The sequence below is a fragment of the Fistularia commersonii genome, chromosome 3, assembly GCF_037954325.1.
Source record: "Fistularia commersonii isolate RoL2024-O1a breed Wild chromosome 3, RoL_Fcom_v1.0, whole genome shotgun sequence".
NCBI classification, from domain to species: Eukaryota; Metazoa; Chordata; class Actinopteri; order Syngnathiformes; family Fistulariidae; genus Fistularia; species Fistularia commersonii.
In genome coordinates this window covers 24,489,454-24,507,310 of record NC_141286.1, presented here as the reverse complement: position 1 = coordinate 24,507,310, position 17,857 = coordinate 24,489,454, and the positions used below count along the sequence as shown (strand labels likewise).

The window sequence follows — 17,857 nt, the reverse complement described above, 5'->3', positions numbered from 1 at the left end:
CCATTACTCTCGGCTCGGGCTGGACTCCGGCCTTATTAATTTGGAGCGGGCGCCCGGGCTCCCCCGCTCCCCCGCTCCGAAGAGGGAAAAAGAAATGAAAGGAACGAAGAAAATCATGGACGGAACACAAAACGGTGGAAAAACACAAAAAGAGAGGAGTCGGCTCAAGGTGGTCAGGACGGATGAAAATGAACTGAATTTATTTATTCATGTATTTACTTGCTTTGTCATCTATCTATCTATCTATCTATCTATCTATCTATCTATCTATCTATCTATCTATCTATCTATCTATCTATCTATCTATCTATCTATCTATCTATCTAATTTAATTGATTTAATTTAATTGTATCTTAGTTGTATTTAACTTCACTTAATTAAATTATCCATCTATCCATCTATCCATCTATCTATCTATCTATCTATCTATCTATCTATCTATCTATCTATCTATCTATCTATCTATCTATCTGTCTATCTATCTATTGATCGATTTATTCATCAATCAATTTGTTTATTTTCTGTTTATTTTTCTATGCAACTATTATTTTTTTATTTATCTAGTTATTTATTCATCTATTCTAAAATGTATGTATCTTTATTTTCTACGCATCTATCTATCTATCTATCTATCTATCTATCTATCTATCTATCTATCTATCTATCTATCTATCTATCTATCTATCTATCTATCTGTCTGTCTGTCTGTCTGTCTGTCTGTCCGTCCATCCATCTGTCTATTTATTTATTGATAGATTTATTCATCAATCTATTAATCTGTTTATTTTTCTAAGCATGTACTCATTCATTTATTTATCTTGTTATTTATTCATCCACCTATTTTTTTTTAAATTCATCTATGTTTATTTTTCTACGCATCCATCCATCTATCTATCTATGTCTATTTATTTATTCATTAATTTATCTATCTATTCATCTATTTATTTTTCTATTTATATTTCTGTTATTTACTCATCTATATATTTTTCTATGCATCTATTCATTGTTTTTTTTAATTTTTTTTTTTTTAAATTTATCAACTCACCTGTTTATTTTCCTACGTGTCTATCTATTAAATTGTCTGCAGGTTTCTCCTGGCGTCTGGCCCCGATGCTGCGGCGTGAAGATGCGGTTAAAGGGGCGTCTGTGAAGGATACACTTTGCAAGGGCAGGTTAACCGGCGTGTGACCAAGCAATTTTCATAAAAAAGCCTCGACTCTGGGCGTTTTCGGTCGTTACGGGTCCCACGACCCGTCCGTGACGGAGTCCGAACGACCCGGTAAAGGACACAGCGGGGCCGAAACACCAGGTCCGGCTTGATTTCCTCGTCCATCAGGAGGTTACGGAGGGTTTAGCAGCGTTAAAGAACGGAAGGAGTGAAATAACTTTAATTCCAATCATGGTAGAACTTTAACAGTTTTGGTCATTTCCGTCAAAAATACCACATTTAGCGGACCGTGAGGCGCATTATTAGGCGCAATATCAATGAACGGGTCTATTTTCATATGTAAGGCGCAACGCGTTATAAGGCACCAGTAAAACATACGGTATTTAAAACAAAACAGTCACTTTAGTCGAACTTTATTCAACTCATTCATCTCCCTTTGTTCCCTCGGAAACTGTTTTTTTTTTTTTTTACTTGGCGCTCTTCATCTGCTTGTTTCCTGCTTCATTAATGTTGAATTCTTTCGCAGCCGCTCTTTTCTCATGATCGACCGATGGCCTCGAGTTTGAATTCTGCTTCGTTAACATGTCTCTTTTTCAATTTGCCATTTTTGGGGGTTCTCTTACACACAAATGTACAAATGTTGAAGCGCAGGACGAAGCGGAATGACGTAAAAGTGGTGGACGAAAGCGTGAAAGGTACTGTTCTCTGATTGGTTCCAGCATTACATAATTAGTTACGTTTATCTGACGCTGCATCCCATATTCAAACAATGACAGACTTTAGCACAACGTCAATGAGTCAGGTGGGGACGTCCGACAACCAATCAAGCGGAGCGGTTTCGCCACATAAAATTGGTTTTGAAGTCATTAAACACAACAAGAATTCATATATAAGACGCACGGACAATTTTGGAGAAAATTTAAAGACTTTAACTGCACTTTATAGCGTGAAAAATACGGTATATGACTACTAAACTCCATCGTTCTCCCAAATTCAAGCATGACCGTTTCGGACAGAAACGTTGGAAGAATTGTCCCGGCTCCGATTTCCCTCCAAAAAGCAGCTTCCTCCGGGGGAACCGGGAGAGGACGAGCACATGAAGCTCTCGAAAACAAACGGCCATGAAGAAGAAGAGGAAGACATGGAGGTGGAAGTTGCAACGGCGTCGATCTTCCGCACGTCGGGAATAATAACATCGCCGGTAAGAAGCTTTTTGACCCCAACAATTTGGTTAAAAATACCGTCCTGCAGGAAATATCAGGAGATCGGACGTGGATCGTGAGTTCCACCGATCTACGAGCGACTCGGTCACCAGAGTTTTTAGGAAAAAGGTAGAAAAGAAGAATCTTTTTAGCTTGAAGACGCGATTCCCTGCTTCTCTGACGTCCAAAAGCACCAAGAAGCTCCTGAAGAGGCTCCAGAAAATCCCCCGAAAAAAGTTCCCGCGATGCAAAAAAAAAATTTGATTAATTTCAGTTATCTCTACCAATCGAGACCCTGTAATTTTATTTACGATTTATTTTACAATTTTAAGAGCCCGTCGGTGTATTCAAATTGTAAACAAATTAGATTAGAAGCCGGTGATAAGAACGGCGTCGGTATCGACTCCTTGCAGAGTTTAATTTCAGGGGAGATTATTTCTCCTTTTTTCTTTCCTTTCTTTCTTTTATATGAAAACAAACAAATAAAGAAATAAATCAAAGTGCCAGGGGTCTCCCTTCCCCTTACATCCACTACACATTTTTCCACTCTGCGCTCCGCGGAGCATTGCTCCGCCGCATCGACGGCCTTAAGCATCTGGCAGCCTGTTTTAAGCGCTGAACGTCGGGCGCTGTGCCCGCTCGCTCCCCGACAGGAAAAAAAAAAAAAAAGACAAATAAATAAAGAAATAAATGAATGAAAAAAAAAAAAGGCAAAGGCACTCAAGAAGAAAAAATAAAAATAAAATACAGGATTCAAGTTGGCAAATTCACAAAGATATTGGACGCGTGAACAGAGGCGTGCAGCCCAGCTCGGACTTTTCCTTTTTTTTTTTTTTTAATGTTTAAATTCATTTTTTTTCTTTTTTTTGATTTTAAATGGAGCACGGCCACATGCCCGGGAAAATGTAAAAAGAGTATGACTGATCTAAATATAAATATAAATTCCATTTAATATAGTCATCATTATGGGTCTCATTAGTATTGGTTTTATGTGTTTAGTTAAATAAACGGATGTATGTATAGATACATGCGGTAATAAGGGATTTAATTAAAGACCTTTAAAAGAACTCCAATAAGGAATCAATATTTTTTTTTTTACCTGTCATTATCACGTAGCACTGGTTAAACGTACATTAGAGATAAAAAAATGGCTTTGTCTAAAACAAACGTCCGCCAACTTTGGCAGATTTATAAAATCCAAGGATTATTTTAGAATAAAAATCCACGAGAATGAGCCGAACAGTCGACCAGCCATCGACTTCCGGAACCAACCGTCGGCTCGACGGCACAAAAAAAAGAGATCCATGTACACAAATCTCAGCTGTCTTTTTGCAACAACATATGTGCACAATTAAAATGCATAACAAAGTTGTTATTTTATGGTACAAACATTCAACTTTTTCCACCTCAAATGAAAGCGCCTTTAGCGCATAGCTAACTAAATTAGCGATAAACTAAATATTTCTCGGTTGCGTCGCACAGGAAACGTTGCAGAGCGTCAGAAAGTTTGGATTTAGGAAAAGTAAGATATCAAATTCAGTTCGATTTCAATTGGTTAGATTGCAGGAGAGGATAGAGTTTTACCCTCTAAAGCAAGCCTTTTCTTTGGTCGATGTTTCCCCGCTGATGGTCTGGAGTACGTGCGCGTCCTTCCTCTCCAGAGCTTTCCGCCGCCGTTAGCTAGCAGCTACTTTTAGCCTTTTTTTGATCCCCCTGACGTTAACTTTAAACCCAAAAACCCGCCGTTTCATCCGCCCTCTTATGTGAGCGATAGTAAGATGCCGCTGGAATTTAAGCGAAGCCGACTCCGAGGGAGCTCGGGATGGACGCGACCGGAACGCCGATTTCCAACCGCCGATTAAAATAACACACGTGGCGGCGAGGACGGGAGTACATAAGCTACGGCGTGGGAGTAAAAGCGACACAATCCTACATCGCAATTAGATCGCGGCGCCGTTTTTGCGACTGTGTTTCCGATTCGCCCGCGGAAAGTATTTCATACATTAAGGAGCTCCCCCGGACAGCGGCGGGAGATAAAAACGTGGCGGTGGAAAATATCGATCCTCACCGGTGCGGGGACCGCGGAACCAAAGAAGCTCTAATAAATCAAACGGACGCATGCGGTCGACAAAGTGCCTTTTTCGGGCCCTCGATGTATTTATTAACCGCCGTCGCAGATGTGTTGCCGCCGCCGCGCAGCCTTTGTTTCTCCTCTCACCGACTTCTGAGGTTAATGAGGGGAGGCTGTCGATGAACCGCGGCGTGTAGGGACGCGTTTTTATACATATATATATTTTTCAGTCAGCTGCGGCTTTTCACGTCGGACCCGTGCAACAACTCCCCCCCGTCGCGCTGGGCGGAAAGGGAATTATCGAACGCCGATACGATAAAGCCGCCTCGTAACTTAACAGGGCGGTCGGGGGGGCGGAGGAGGGGTGACCGTCTTTGCTTTGAGGCGATAATGAGAGCCATCATTCCCTCTTGGGCTGGAAAGAAAAAAAAAAAATAGAATAAAAACGAATAAAAGAAGAGTGGGCTTCTGCAGAGACGCTGCACGCACATGTGTGTGTGTGTGTGTGTGTCTTAGCTTAGCGGGCCTCGCCGGACTCGGGGAGGCTCAAAAAGCACGGCGTTTTAACAAAGCCACAGAGAGACCCCTGCTGAATGCAGCCCTGGGGGGGGAGGAGGAAGATCTCGGGGAAGTATTGACTTTTTGTGAGATTTAGTGCGACACAGACATCGTGCGCATCGTTTATGTGTTTGGAGAACGTGCGTCTGGAGTTAATAAAACAGTCGTCTCACGGCGGCGGCGAAAGCGGCGTTTGATCACGGAGCTCCGGGTTTCAAAAGACCGGGATCGACGAAACGGCGCCCGGCCTGAGTGGCGATTCTGCAGCTGCGAAAAAATTGGCGGCGCCGGCGACCCAGGACTAATTTGCAGCGGCGGCCGCCGCCGCCCGCGTCTTAATCACGGAGGATTACACCGAAGTTAAAAAAGCTCGCCGCGTCTCGGACGCCGAAGGGTTGCCTGGTGCGCGGGGGCGCGTGAAACACGGCGAGGGATGGATGGTTGTTTGATTCTCTCCACAGCTCGCTGCCCGCGCAGCTCGGGACGCTATGCGGAGAAATGATTCGGAGCAATTCATATTCGGCGGCGAGACGCTCTTGAATAATGTTTCCACCCGCTCCTCCATCATTCTGAACAACTCTTTTTTTTTTTTTTGTTTTTTTTTCCGCTGAATCGGTAAAACACGCCATATATGGCGGCGGCGGCGCCATGTGTGTTTTCACTTTGTTTATTGACTAATTTAATCTGCGAAGATGATGAGGAGATGCCTGACCTTTTCGAGATGCTAATTGAGTAGCCTTGAGGAATCGTGAAGTAGCACCACCCACACACACACACACACACTTGCACACACCAGTTCCGCAGTAAATTAATTAACCATTAGAGTCTAATGTAAGAAAATCGCATAGTTTCGCCGCCACCTGACCTTTGTCCTCCGCCGCCGCTGACAGCAGCCATTACCGTATCCGGGCCGCTTGATTGGCGGTTTCTCACCTCGCCACGTTTACACGTTAGCGATCTGAATTTTGTTGACGACGCATCCGGGTGATGAATATTTGATGTGCTGGGCGCCGCTAATGACTGCACTCAGAAAATGATTGTAAAAGAAATTATGTTTTTTTTTTTTTTTTTGAGTGTGTTTATGGAAAAAAAAACAAAAAAACAATTCATCAGAACCGAACGGACGGAGTCGAAGACGCGACGTCGGATGATCAAAGTCTCGCGGCGCGGCGCGTTCCTGCAGGTGTATGCATTTTTAAACACGCGCCAGTTCAGGGGGAGTGCTAGGAAACAAGAGGGATATAGATATAGATATTACATTCAGGACGGGCTCCGTCGACACGGCAACGGCGCCGTCCGAATCGAACATCAATCATCATCATTCTGGGAAACGATATACGTGCGACGCCACGGGTTCTACGCGGATGCATCACGGAGGCGGAACGCGGCGGGGGGGCGCATCATCCATAACCAACCCCTTCCCACCTCCCCGGTTAATATATAGCGGTTGATAACAGGGAGCGAGAAAAAAAATAAATAAAAATGACATCGTTAAAATTCGCCAGTGTGTTGGCGCGGCAACACAAGCAATCTCCTCCAACCCCCAGATGACTATCAGGCGCTGTGCTCTCCAACCATGGAGGTAATAAGACTTTGTCTTATTACTCAAGTAAAAATGGCACGCGCATTAGCATCACATTAGGCCGCGGATCTAATGATGTTGTTACTATAATATGTCAGGGTAAGTAAGTAAGTGGCAAAAATAAGGGAAAGTTAAACACTGCATGAGGGGGGAGGGAGGGAGGGGGGAGACGGTGCGTCAGCGGCCTGCGGCAAAGCTTCGGTTTCACGCTGACGGCGCCGGAGAGCGCGGCTAACGCGTCACGTTATCAACAATGATCTGCAGAGACAGTAAACAAAACCGACGGCGAGACGGGGGCCGGCTGTACTCACTAAGGGCGTGCACGGGGTCCAGTACTCGGGGTTCAGCTCGGCACGCGGACGGAGGTCCAGATATTCGGGGTTGAGTTCGGTTCGGGCGCGAGTTAGCGTTCCCTTCGTGGAAGAATTGGGAGAAAAAAACAAACAAAAAAAAAAACGGGGAGTTAGAAAGTTAGAGACGTGTCATTGTTTCCATGTCATTTCTGCAAATAGAAACTGAAGGTCAGGCGGACGCGGAGAAGGAAACGCAGCGTCAGTGCAGAACACCTGATGGGGGGAAAAGGAAAATCATCTCTGTGCGCGAAGCCTCTGGACCGGCGGGGCTCGACTTCCTTTACCGGGTAAAGATATACCATTTGCCGGAAGTCGTCGATGTCGATTCACAGCGGAGCAATTAAAGACGTCGACTCCTTCTTTGGGAATCTCGGTGAAATTAGGAGCGAATCCGCCCGTCCCGAGGCCGGGACCGGATCCGCCGAGCCCCGCCGGCGCCCGTGATGTATACTGTAATTATCCGCTGATTCTCAAAATGGCCGTGTGTAATGAGGCGATTCTGCATGAAACCCCCCTCACGCTCACTCCGGGCCGGGCATAAATCTCCAGCCCGCTTCCAGATGACCGACGGCGACGCAGTCGGGGAGTCGGGACGGGTCGAGCCGGGCGACGGCACAGAAGGACAGGGATACAAAGGAAAATTTGCAGTTTCCAAGAAATATTCGGCTTTCTGGAACCCCGCTTTTTTCGCCGCCCCGGTGCAGATGGACGCTTTTCGCCGAGTCCGGATTCTAAAGCGGCGCTGAATGGAAAACGCCAGCCTTGTCAGGCCGTCCAATATCATTGTTGCAGAACTGTCCCTCTCACACACACACACACACACACACACACACATGCTCCAAGGATGCATTGACAGTATTGTGCACGGTTTCGCCGGGAAGACGGCTCTTACAAATTCACGCCACGCACGTCCGGTTTAAAAGTGAGCAAACCTGCGCGCCCACGCCTTTGCCATCGGGCCGAAGAGACGCCAACAACAACCTTTTATTGGATTTTGCCGACTCCGGGCGCTTCCGGAGGTGTTTTCTAACCATGCAGCGAGAAGTGAGGCGACGGCGGCGCCCGGCTTAAATGAAGGTTGTCCTCGATACAATTACAGCTTTTCGAACTTTGAACAGCCTGCCGTGCATATTTTCCCTCGGCGTGCCGGAGTAAAGGCGCGTAACTAGTTAGGAAGGTAACAGCTAAGCAAATAACCTTGTGAGTCGCCGCCCACGATGTAGTTTGACAACACCAGGCTTTCATTCTTTCTTTCTTTCTTCTTCTTTCTGAAACCGGCGGTGGCTGGAGATGTCGGCGGAGAAGCCGCGTCGTCCGCCGACGAGACGGCGTCAGCCGGCATTCCGGTTTTCACGCAGACGCGCTATGTTGATTTTTTTTTTTTTTTTTACTTTCGTCCCGCGAGTGTGTCAAAACGTCGAACACTTATAATGCAACAAAAACTTTATTCCATTGTATTGGTATTTCTGGTCTTTTGAGTTCCTCCCACGGCCCAAACACAAGCGGGAGGTTCATCGGAAAAACGAGAATCCGTGAACGAGAATCGTGAACGGACTTGGAGTCGTCCCGAGATGGACGGCGCCGACCCCGAATGCAGGATTCGCGGTCCGAATACCGAATGAATGAACGAATATCGAATAAATACTTAATAATGGAGTTCAGAAAGCACGGTCACCTGTGCTTTCTGAAAGCGCTACACCCGCGAACGGGGAAAATAACTAGAGAGGTATGATTTATTTTTTATTTACTGCAAAAAAGACGGTGAAAATAATAAAAAATAGAACGGAGTCACCTCAGACAAACCGTGTCAGGGACCAACGATAACACCTGTGATCGCTTTGTTTATCGTTTTATTTATCTAATAGGCTCTTCTTTGCAGAAACCTCGCGGACCTCATTACCCGTGAGGATTATTACCTTATTATTCAAACGGACGTTGAGCTCTGCACTTTGTTTTGTTTGCGACGTTCTTTGTCGAGGTGGCGTTCACCTCCGCGTCAGCGCCGGGTCAATAAAGTCTGAGCGCGGTGACTTGACGGACGCTCGCTCCGTTTTCAAACACAATAAACTCCGGAACGATCGGGTTCCTGAACCGACCGGCGTCGCCGCGCAGAACCGCGACGCTTCCACCGGCGTTTTACCTCCAAATAAAACCTCTAAAACATTTTTTTTTTTTCATATTTAAATCAGTGAGAGAGAGAAAGAGAGACGAGGTGTCAGAAGTAGCTTTGTTCAGCGAGCGAGCGAGGCGACTTTCCAACTTTGAAAGTGCGAATAATAAAACCTTTATTGGCTCTGTGTGAAACGCAATGACATTTACGTCCTGCGTTTAACCCGCTGTCGACGCCGCCTCCCCCCGTTTCCCTCCCCCCCCTCCGTCCTTCTCCATCTTGTCTTCCCGGCATCCCGTTCGCCGACGGTTCGGGCAACCCGGGTCTCGGCTTAAAAAAAACTCCCCGCAGACAGGATGCGGCTCCCGCCGGAAAGCGCGACCTTTTCGCCGGGAGGTCGGATTACAGAGTCGTGGCGGTCGTGGGCGTTTTTTCGCGAGAATCCGTCCGAGTTCGCTGAACCGGCCCGGCGAGCGGCGCGACCCGAGGCCTCGCCCTCGCAAAGACAAACGGAGGCGGGAACGAGGACCGAGGCGCCAATCGACGGCGACGGCTCCGGTATGCGAGCGCATGTGGGCGCAAGTGAATGCCACTTTGTATTGTACAGTGTATTTTTTACATAATCTTTGTTTATTTGTATCTTTATCCTTTATATTACAGCTATTTGCAGACTTTTTTTTTACCCTGTGATGCGGCTGCGGCGGTTGAGTTTTCTATCTTATCACAGGGTGACGTATTTTCGTGCATTTCTATAAAAAGCAAAGTGTGAAATTCGGGGAGAAACTTTTTTTAAAATGATTAACGCTCAGCATTTACGCTTGAAATAATTCCTGCATTTATGATCTATATCAGGGGTGTCAAACTCCTTTTCACCGACGGCAACGTCGGCAAAGAGCGACATGTAACGGTCGCAGTATGAATGGAACTGAATGGAACCAGATTTAATGTGAAATAAATGCAACTCCTCATTCATCTTAGATAACTCTGAATTTATTACTCATTCAAATCCAAAATGTTACATCCGCATTTGCATAAATGTAAAAAAAAAAACGGTGTTTACTAGTTGCTAAGCTAATTTCGGTTCTCCTCCATGTGGGAGGGGGAGAAGAAGATGGAGAATCCAACCGAGGACCTTCCCGCTGCCAGACAGAAGACGCCGCCCACAGCGCCACCCTGCCGCCCGCTTTATATACATATTAAATGAAAATTAAGGCTTTGCAAGTAAATCAGCGAGTGGATTGGTTTGCAGGGGAAACACTAAAACCAGGAGCCGGAGGAAAAAGCACAGCGAGCGTTCCTCCTCTTTACCTGCTTCTGTGTTACGATTTCATTCGGACGGTCTCACGAGAGCGGGCTGGAAATCGAGACGGCGAGGTTTTTCGCATCGCAGTTTTGATCTTGACCCAGATAAACAATTGGCGGATTTGGGGAAAGGTTCAACGAGTCATTTAGAAGTGCCGCTGGACGGACGCTTGCGTTTCTATAAACGGCGGCGGCGGAACAGTGGGTTTCCGACCCGAGATTCACTTAAGGGGCAATTTGAATCGTAGCGGCGATTTAATCTGCGACATTTGACGAGGGACGACGGATGGATTTATCGAATTAGCGTCTGAAAGCGCGTGCCGTGTTCTTTGTCAACAGGATTTATTCACGAATACAAGCCGTCGCGCTCATCCCGTCATTCTCCATCGGCCAATCACAGATGACACTGGAGCAAGAGGCGGGGCTTAACCTGGATTCTCAGCTGTCAATCACAAGGCTACGTCAGATCATTCGCTCTCTCATTTGACTTTTGATGAACTGTGTTTGGATTGTGCGAGGAAGATGGGAGAACCCGGGCAGGAGAACCCAGATATATGCAGTTGGACCGAGGGGCGGGGCTTAACCTGGACCATCACCTGTCAATCAAAGGGTTGGTCTTCAACGAAAACCAACTTCCGGACCCATTTTTCGGAGACGGAAAACATGGGGAACCCGGTTTGGAGGCTTCTTGATGCGAAGCTAAAGCGCTAACTGCTAGCCGTCCGCGACATCTTTTTGCAAATCCAACCTTGGACGATGAACTCCACGTCCGAGGACGTTCCGCCGCCGAACCACCCGCATCATAAAGCGCAGCTGGAAGCGCCACTGCCGCCGAGTGATTTACAAAATCGAGATTATGGCGGCATGATTGTAAAAATGAAATCACGAACGCGGGGGCCGCAATTAAAGAACAGGTGTGGCGACATGCTGGGGAATAAAAAAGGGACGAGGAACAAAGCTGCGTTTGTTTGTTTTTCGTTGTTTGTTTTTATAGGACGAATGTTATGATTGTCCTCTAAAATACATAAAAAAAAAAAAAAAAGGCGCTCTTCATCGGGCTGTAACCCGCAGGAAAATGACAAACATATAAAACTAAGGATGATAACGCTCAGCGGAGGGTCTCGGCGGGCCCGTAAACCCGCCCGGTTGAAGGTGTCTGCGTACGGCGGGTCTCGGAGACGGGTTTCATTAGCGTAATAAAACACACTTTAATTAGCTTTACCATTAGTCTGGTCCCGCCAAACCCTCGCAGTCACGGCAGACCTTCAGCGGTGTTTAATTACTTTAGAGATAGCGGCGCTGCGATGCTCTCCTGCTTGACATCACGAGATGAGATTCAACAAGTGTATCTTGAGCCCTCCGTGTGTGTGTGTGTGTGTGTTTGTGACTGGGAAAAGAGCATGATGTTTATCTTGTGACTCCACAAGACACACACAGCAGCATATGAGCGCTAGATGAGTCACCCAGGAAGGTCACGTGTTAATTATTCCTGGGTTCGTCCATATTTCTGCTCATACATTAACAACAACAAAGCTAAAGAAGCTAAAGAAGCAAAGCAAAGCTAAAGAAAAACTGCTGCGGTCAGCGGTCGATCCGACCCAAAATGGACAGATATGGGGCGACGAAGAGGTCCAGGCTGGTCCGGGCTGCTAGCGGTTTCCAGCACTCGCAGCAGAACGTCGACATTTTGGCCCAAAATAATTCCGAAGGTAGCTAACAGGCTAACGAGTTTTGTTTTTGCATGTGGACGTCGCAGATACTGTATTTTTCGGACTATAAGTCGCAGTTTTTTTCATTGTTTGGCCGGCGGTGCGACTTCCTTTTGAGGAACCGGGTTGTTTCTTCTTGCATTTGGGCAGCAGAGGAACCAGAGACCTCCGTTCCCAGAACCATTTTAGGTCCGACCCCAAGGCAGGCTCCTTTTACGCCTCCATAGGAACTCACAGATGCTCGGTGGAACTCGGAAGTCACGTCCATTAATAGATACTTCTTGCAGAGCGACGTTTTTAAAGAAAAACTGCCGCGGTCAGCGGTCGATCCGACCCAAAATGGACAGATATGGGGCGACGAAGAGGTCCAGGCTGGTCCGGGCTGCTAGCGGTTTCCCGGACTCGCAGCAGAACGTCGACATTTTGGCCAAAAATAATTCCGAAGGTAGCTAACAGGCTAACGAGTTTTGTTTTTGCATGTGGACGTCGCAGATACTGTATTTTTCGGACTATAAGACGCAGTTCTTTTTCATAATTTGGCCGGGGGTGCGACTTATACTCTGGAGCGACTTATGTGTGAAATTATTGCTCTGATGTGTGTGTGTCTGTGTCTGCGTGTGTGTCTTTAATTTAACAGTAATCTTCACACACGCACGCCGACCAATCAAAATTCAGCGGGGGCGGGTCATGGCAGATGATGACTCTGACATAAGCGACGTACCGGTAGAAGAGGAAGCGGCGCGTTGTCTACCTTCAGAGTTGGCGGAGTTGTTCAGAAGGGACACCGAAGAAGAAGATTTTGTTGGATTTAGTGATGAAGAGTGACACAGATTGTTTGGTTGTAGCATGAGCTATATGCTATAGCTATTTGAATGACTCTTACCGTAATATGTTACGTTAACATAGCCTAGCAGGCACCTTCTCAGTTTGTTGTTTATGCATCATATCGGCTATACTGGGCTATACTTATTCAGCCTGTTGTTCTCCATTCTATCTTTATTTTAAATTGCCTTTTCAAGATGATTCTTGGTGTTGGATTTTATCAAATAAATTTCCCCCCAAAAATGTGACTTATACTCCAGTGCAACTTATATATGTTTTTTTTTGTTCTTTATCATGCATTTTTGGCTGCTGCGACTTATAATCCGGAGCGACGTTTAGCCCGAAAAATACGGTATATCGAAACACATGACCGTTCACCTTGTCATTCTAATAATAATTTGTACCTTATTAATTTGTTTCTTGCATTTACCCCATCATGGATGAACCATCCATCAGTCGGTGTCTTGCTCAACAACACCTCGAGGAGGAGTGTTGAATCAAAATGTTCGTTTCCAAAGACAATCGGTCTTCCTCCTGCGCCGCGTCGCCCCGAATACACACATCTGGTCAATTCAGCATCTCCAGTGAAGCTCCGGTGGGAGCGATAAAATGAAGTCTTGTCAAAATCTTAAACAGAGCCAACCAGGGAGCTTCTCACTGCGAGGCCGGCGCGCTAACCGCTGCAACGCCGTGAAACCCAAGAGTGAAACTCTTAAGCGGTGAGGGAGTTGGGTGCAGAACGTAATGCTTTTCAACCGGTTAATTGATCAATGATTAATTTATCTTCTAAAAAGAATTTAAAAAAAAAGGAAAAAAAGGCTTTAACCCAATTTGTTTTGTGCTCGCTCACAAAGCACCTCTCATTGAAATAACAATCCTCGCCGTGACTTCAGATACCGTGTCCACGTCGCAGAGCCACTTCTAAACTCGCCTAATTACCATATCAAACATAATCTCTATATTAATTTTCTTAGCAGGCGTAAGGCTCGCAGCGGGCCTCTAATTGGGGAACGTTTTCCCGCTATGTGTTTTAATACGGCGAAGAGCGTGTGTGTGTGTGTGTGTGTGTGTGTGTGTGGGGGGGGGCGCCATAATTCCCACTCACTTTGTCCCCCAACCCCCCGACAAAGCTGCGTGGCTCATCGTGCACATCCCTGCTTACCGGGGAAACTATGCAAAGATGTCGTCGTAATTGGGCTCGTGTTTTATTTATTTCTTTTTATTTTTTTTTCACAGCAACGCCCGTCGCCGCCGCGCGTTTCCATTACGTCTCTTGTCATAAAACACCCTCCTCGCCGTCGTCAACTTAAATGGAATGTCAATAGTTGTTGCGTGCGGTGGAGAGCGTGGAAATGGGCTTAACGCAGGGGCCCGTAAACACGGGCGCTTTAACGCCGCCGCCGCCGAAGGGAAGGGGCCAATCACGGGGCGGCGTTTGCAAATCAAAGAATAATAATCGCGGATTCACTCGCCGAGGCCGTGTCAACAGCTTAGCATAAAGAAGTTAGCGGCGCCCCGCGTTTGCACGCTGTCAGTTTTTAATCGTCCAAGATTTCCCTTCCCTTTATTCCGTTCTTCTTGATGCGGCGGCGGCGGCTTCACGGCTGAATCGCGCATCCGGTCCCGACGCCCCCCGAACCCCTCCAGCTCCCCCCGGACAAAAATATGAATTATCACCGAAGACCGGTAGAGTTTGAAGTTCTGGAGAAGATAGAAATCCATGATGTCCCTGCAGCCCCGCCTCCCCTGCAGGACGCCACTTAACTGGGATGATTTGCATATTTACAACTGCTGAGAAGCCGACAGACGCTCCAGCGCATTATATATATTCAATAACACACACACATACACACACACACACACACATGTCAGGTGACGCCGTGATGGCTTTTATTGTGCTGTGAGTGTCAAGCATTAGCGCTAAGATGCTTTTTGTTATATTCCGGCCTAGAAAAGAACACAGATCCCCGTTTCGGTACTTCTGAGCTAAATAAAGTCTGGTAGAGAACGGATGGGGCGGCGCGATGGCGTGGCCGTTTCGTTCCTGTCCCGGTGGAGTCACCATATCTCGGTGTCTGCGGAAGTTCTCGGACATCCATCGTGGTGAATTCCTGTCGAAATATTGAGGAAATTCAAGTCCAGTTGCCCCAACAAGAAAATTATGTCTGATATGGTACAAAGCAGAGTTTAGAAGTGGCTCTGCGATGTAGACACGATGTAAACGGCGAGGATCGTTATTTCATTGAAAGGTGCACAAAACAAATTGGGTTCAAGCCCAATTAACCGGTTGAGAAGCATCACATTCCACACGGATTGAGTTTACTGTTAAGAGTTTCACTCTTGGGTTTCGCGGCGGTGTAGCGCTTAGCGCCTCATAGCGAGAAGCTCCCCGGTTGGCTTCCGATTGGTGGCCTTTCTGCATGTTCTCCCCGTGTCTGCGTGGGGTTCCTCCGGGTTCTCCGGGTTCTCCGGGTTCCTCCCAGAGTCCAAACCCAAGCAGAGTGTTCACCGGAGACCATAACTTGTCCAGACGTGTGAACGATACGTCTCCATATGTGACCCCTGCTCGACCCCTGCTCATCGCCCAATGACAGCTGTGATTGGCTCCTACAATCCTTGTAGCTTGAATAAATATGTCGATAATTAACACGGATCTGCCTCTGCGACTTGAATGAATGAATCAATGAGTTTTCGCGGAGCTAGCATTCGATTCTCGGGCTTCGGCAGCCGCTAACGGTTTCCTGAAATCTCTTCCGATTCAGATTTTAAACGACAGATTCGGAGCAAATTGGTAGCGGCGGGCCGGGGGTCTGCGGCGCCGAGAACACCGAGGACGCATTAGCAAAACAATGTCCCGCTGCGACGCCGCGGTCCGTCGGTGAGATCGCTGGAAGGCGGACGAGGTGATAGCGGGGTCACTCACTCTTTTCTGATGAAACCGATGGCAACCGTTGTGTTTCCTACTTGACTTCAGGAAGCGAAAATTGATTCCAGGCTTATTTCCTTCCAATTAACTCCCCAAACGACCGCTTGCATTTACATAAACGTGGGTTCTCCTCCCCGCTGGTTCCACCCAGGGCTGCCGCCGTCCAATTCCCATTGTTTGGTCCTTTTTTTTTTTTTTTCCTAAAATAAAATAAAATCCAAGTGAAACGATGCGAGAGGATTGCAGATGACGGCGAGTCGCTGATAGAGATACCCCCTTCTGCCGCTCCGCCAGAGGAAGCGGTGACAGCTGTTTCACGCAGCTCGACAACCGCACTTCCACAAAGACGTCGCCTGTCTGCCTCGCGAGCGTCTCCGGCAAAACCCGGCCGCCTCCGTACAGTCGAGAGTTTCCGTCAGGAAAGGAAGCGGCGCCCCGCTCCCCGAAAACGCAGATTGGATTGAAAAACAAGTGTTGCGTTTAAGTCTGCTGAAGGCTCGCTGTCTAGGCAGCAGCAGCAGCAGCAGCTCGCCGTTTTTTTTTTTTTTTTTAAGTCCATTTTCCAAGGCGCCTGTCCAAGCTTCCCCCTCCTGCGCTCCCTATTAGACATGACACCGGACAATGAAAGGTGCTGCACCTGTACCAAACCCAAATTACCAGCGCGGTGCCGGCTCGGCGGGCGGCCTGATGGCTGAGTCGTGAGGGAGATCGCTCTCTGCCCTCCCGCTCTCGGGGAAACGCACCGCTTCCCGTCTGATGTGGATTTGCACTTTTCTGGAAGGTAAAAAAAAAAAAGAAAAAAAAGAAAAGTCGAAGGCTTGAGTCCCGCTCAGCCGTCAGGCGGGGCGGAGAGCGCTTTTAGTGGAGGCCGGCTCCGGTGGATTCTTAGTAAGCGGGGGACCCGAGGGGGTGGGGAGGGGTCAGCCTGTTCGCTTCCATCCAGCTGGAAGTAGGAACAGGTGTAATTTCAACTGACGTCTGAAGTTTTAAAAGCTAATGGACTTTAGCCTTTTTTTTTTTTGCTGAACATTCATTCATTCATTTTCTATACAGCTCGTCCTGTGCTGAAAGTTGCGGGGGGGGGGGGGGACAGCTGTCATTGGGCGAGAGGCGGAGTTCACGGTGGAATGGTCACCTGTCAATCACAGGGCCACATATGGACACCCTCAAATTAACACACCACATAGAGCAGATGTCAACGTCAAGGTTAAATGTGGCCCGCCATGTCATTCTATGTGGCCCATTATCTTAAAATAAAGAAAACGCATGCATTGACCATAAACTACATTTCCCACAATTCATGCCGATCACGTTTCCCCCACGAAGTGTCGGCATCCCGCTATTAGATCGCAGTGTATCCACATCAATGCGCTTTTTCAACAACGATACAAATGATGCCTAAATGTCCAGGAAGAGAGAAGTTGATAGAGATGGAAGGCTGTTTCAAGAAACAATCTACGTGAGCATTTTGACACAATACATTGAGCTAAATATGCTAAAGTTAGCCTTCCAGAAAAACAACAAATGGCCCAAGAATTAAAAATAGCAATGAATTTAGGGTTTACAGGTTTGTGTATTTAAGCAGAAAAATCTGCAATTATGACAGTTGATGTCATAACTTGTGTTGGATGTTATTATTTTCAATTCACTTGGATAGTTTGATCATTGATTGATGGGGTGATACTAAAAATCCTGCAACTGTTACATGTGGGCCTTTGAGGGTGACCATTATGCCGATGTGGCCCTCAAATGAGTTTGACACCCCAGATAAAAAGAAAAACAACCTCTGATTCACATGTTGTATGGACTTGCGATTCACCATTTACACATTTACCATTTACACCATTCACACATTATATAGAGATGCAACCACTCACCCTCTCATTCACACAACATAGAAGGATAAACAAAAATTCCCCCTCTCATGTCACATAGAGACTTAAAATTCACCATTTCACGTAAGCATCACATAGAAACATGCAACTATTCACTCACTCACTCACTCACACATCATGTAGTCATTCAACAGTCACCCTCTGATTCACAGGTCATAT

The 17,857-nt window shown here is 46.8% G+C and overlaps 1 protein-coding gene across 3 annotated transcripts in view; it reads right to left on the bottom strand.

The window, feature by feature from the left end:
* Positions 1–17,857, bottom strand: part of pcdh9 (protocadherin 9) — a 233,046-nt gene that overhangs the window by 157,892 nt on the left and 57,297 nt on the right. For 2 of the 3 annotated variants that reach the window (XM_086144359.1, XM_086144361.1), the window contains exon 3: positions 6,893–6,994. The exons of the other annotated variant lie outside the window; for it this stretch is intronic. In XM_086144359.1, coding sequence (XP_086000485.1) covers positions 6,893–6,994 — 102 coding nt within the window. The remainder of the gene's footprint in view (positions 1–6,892; positions 6,995–17,857) is intronic. 3 annotated transcript variants of the gene reach the window in all.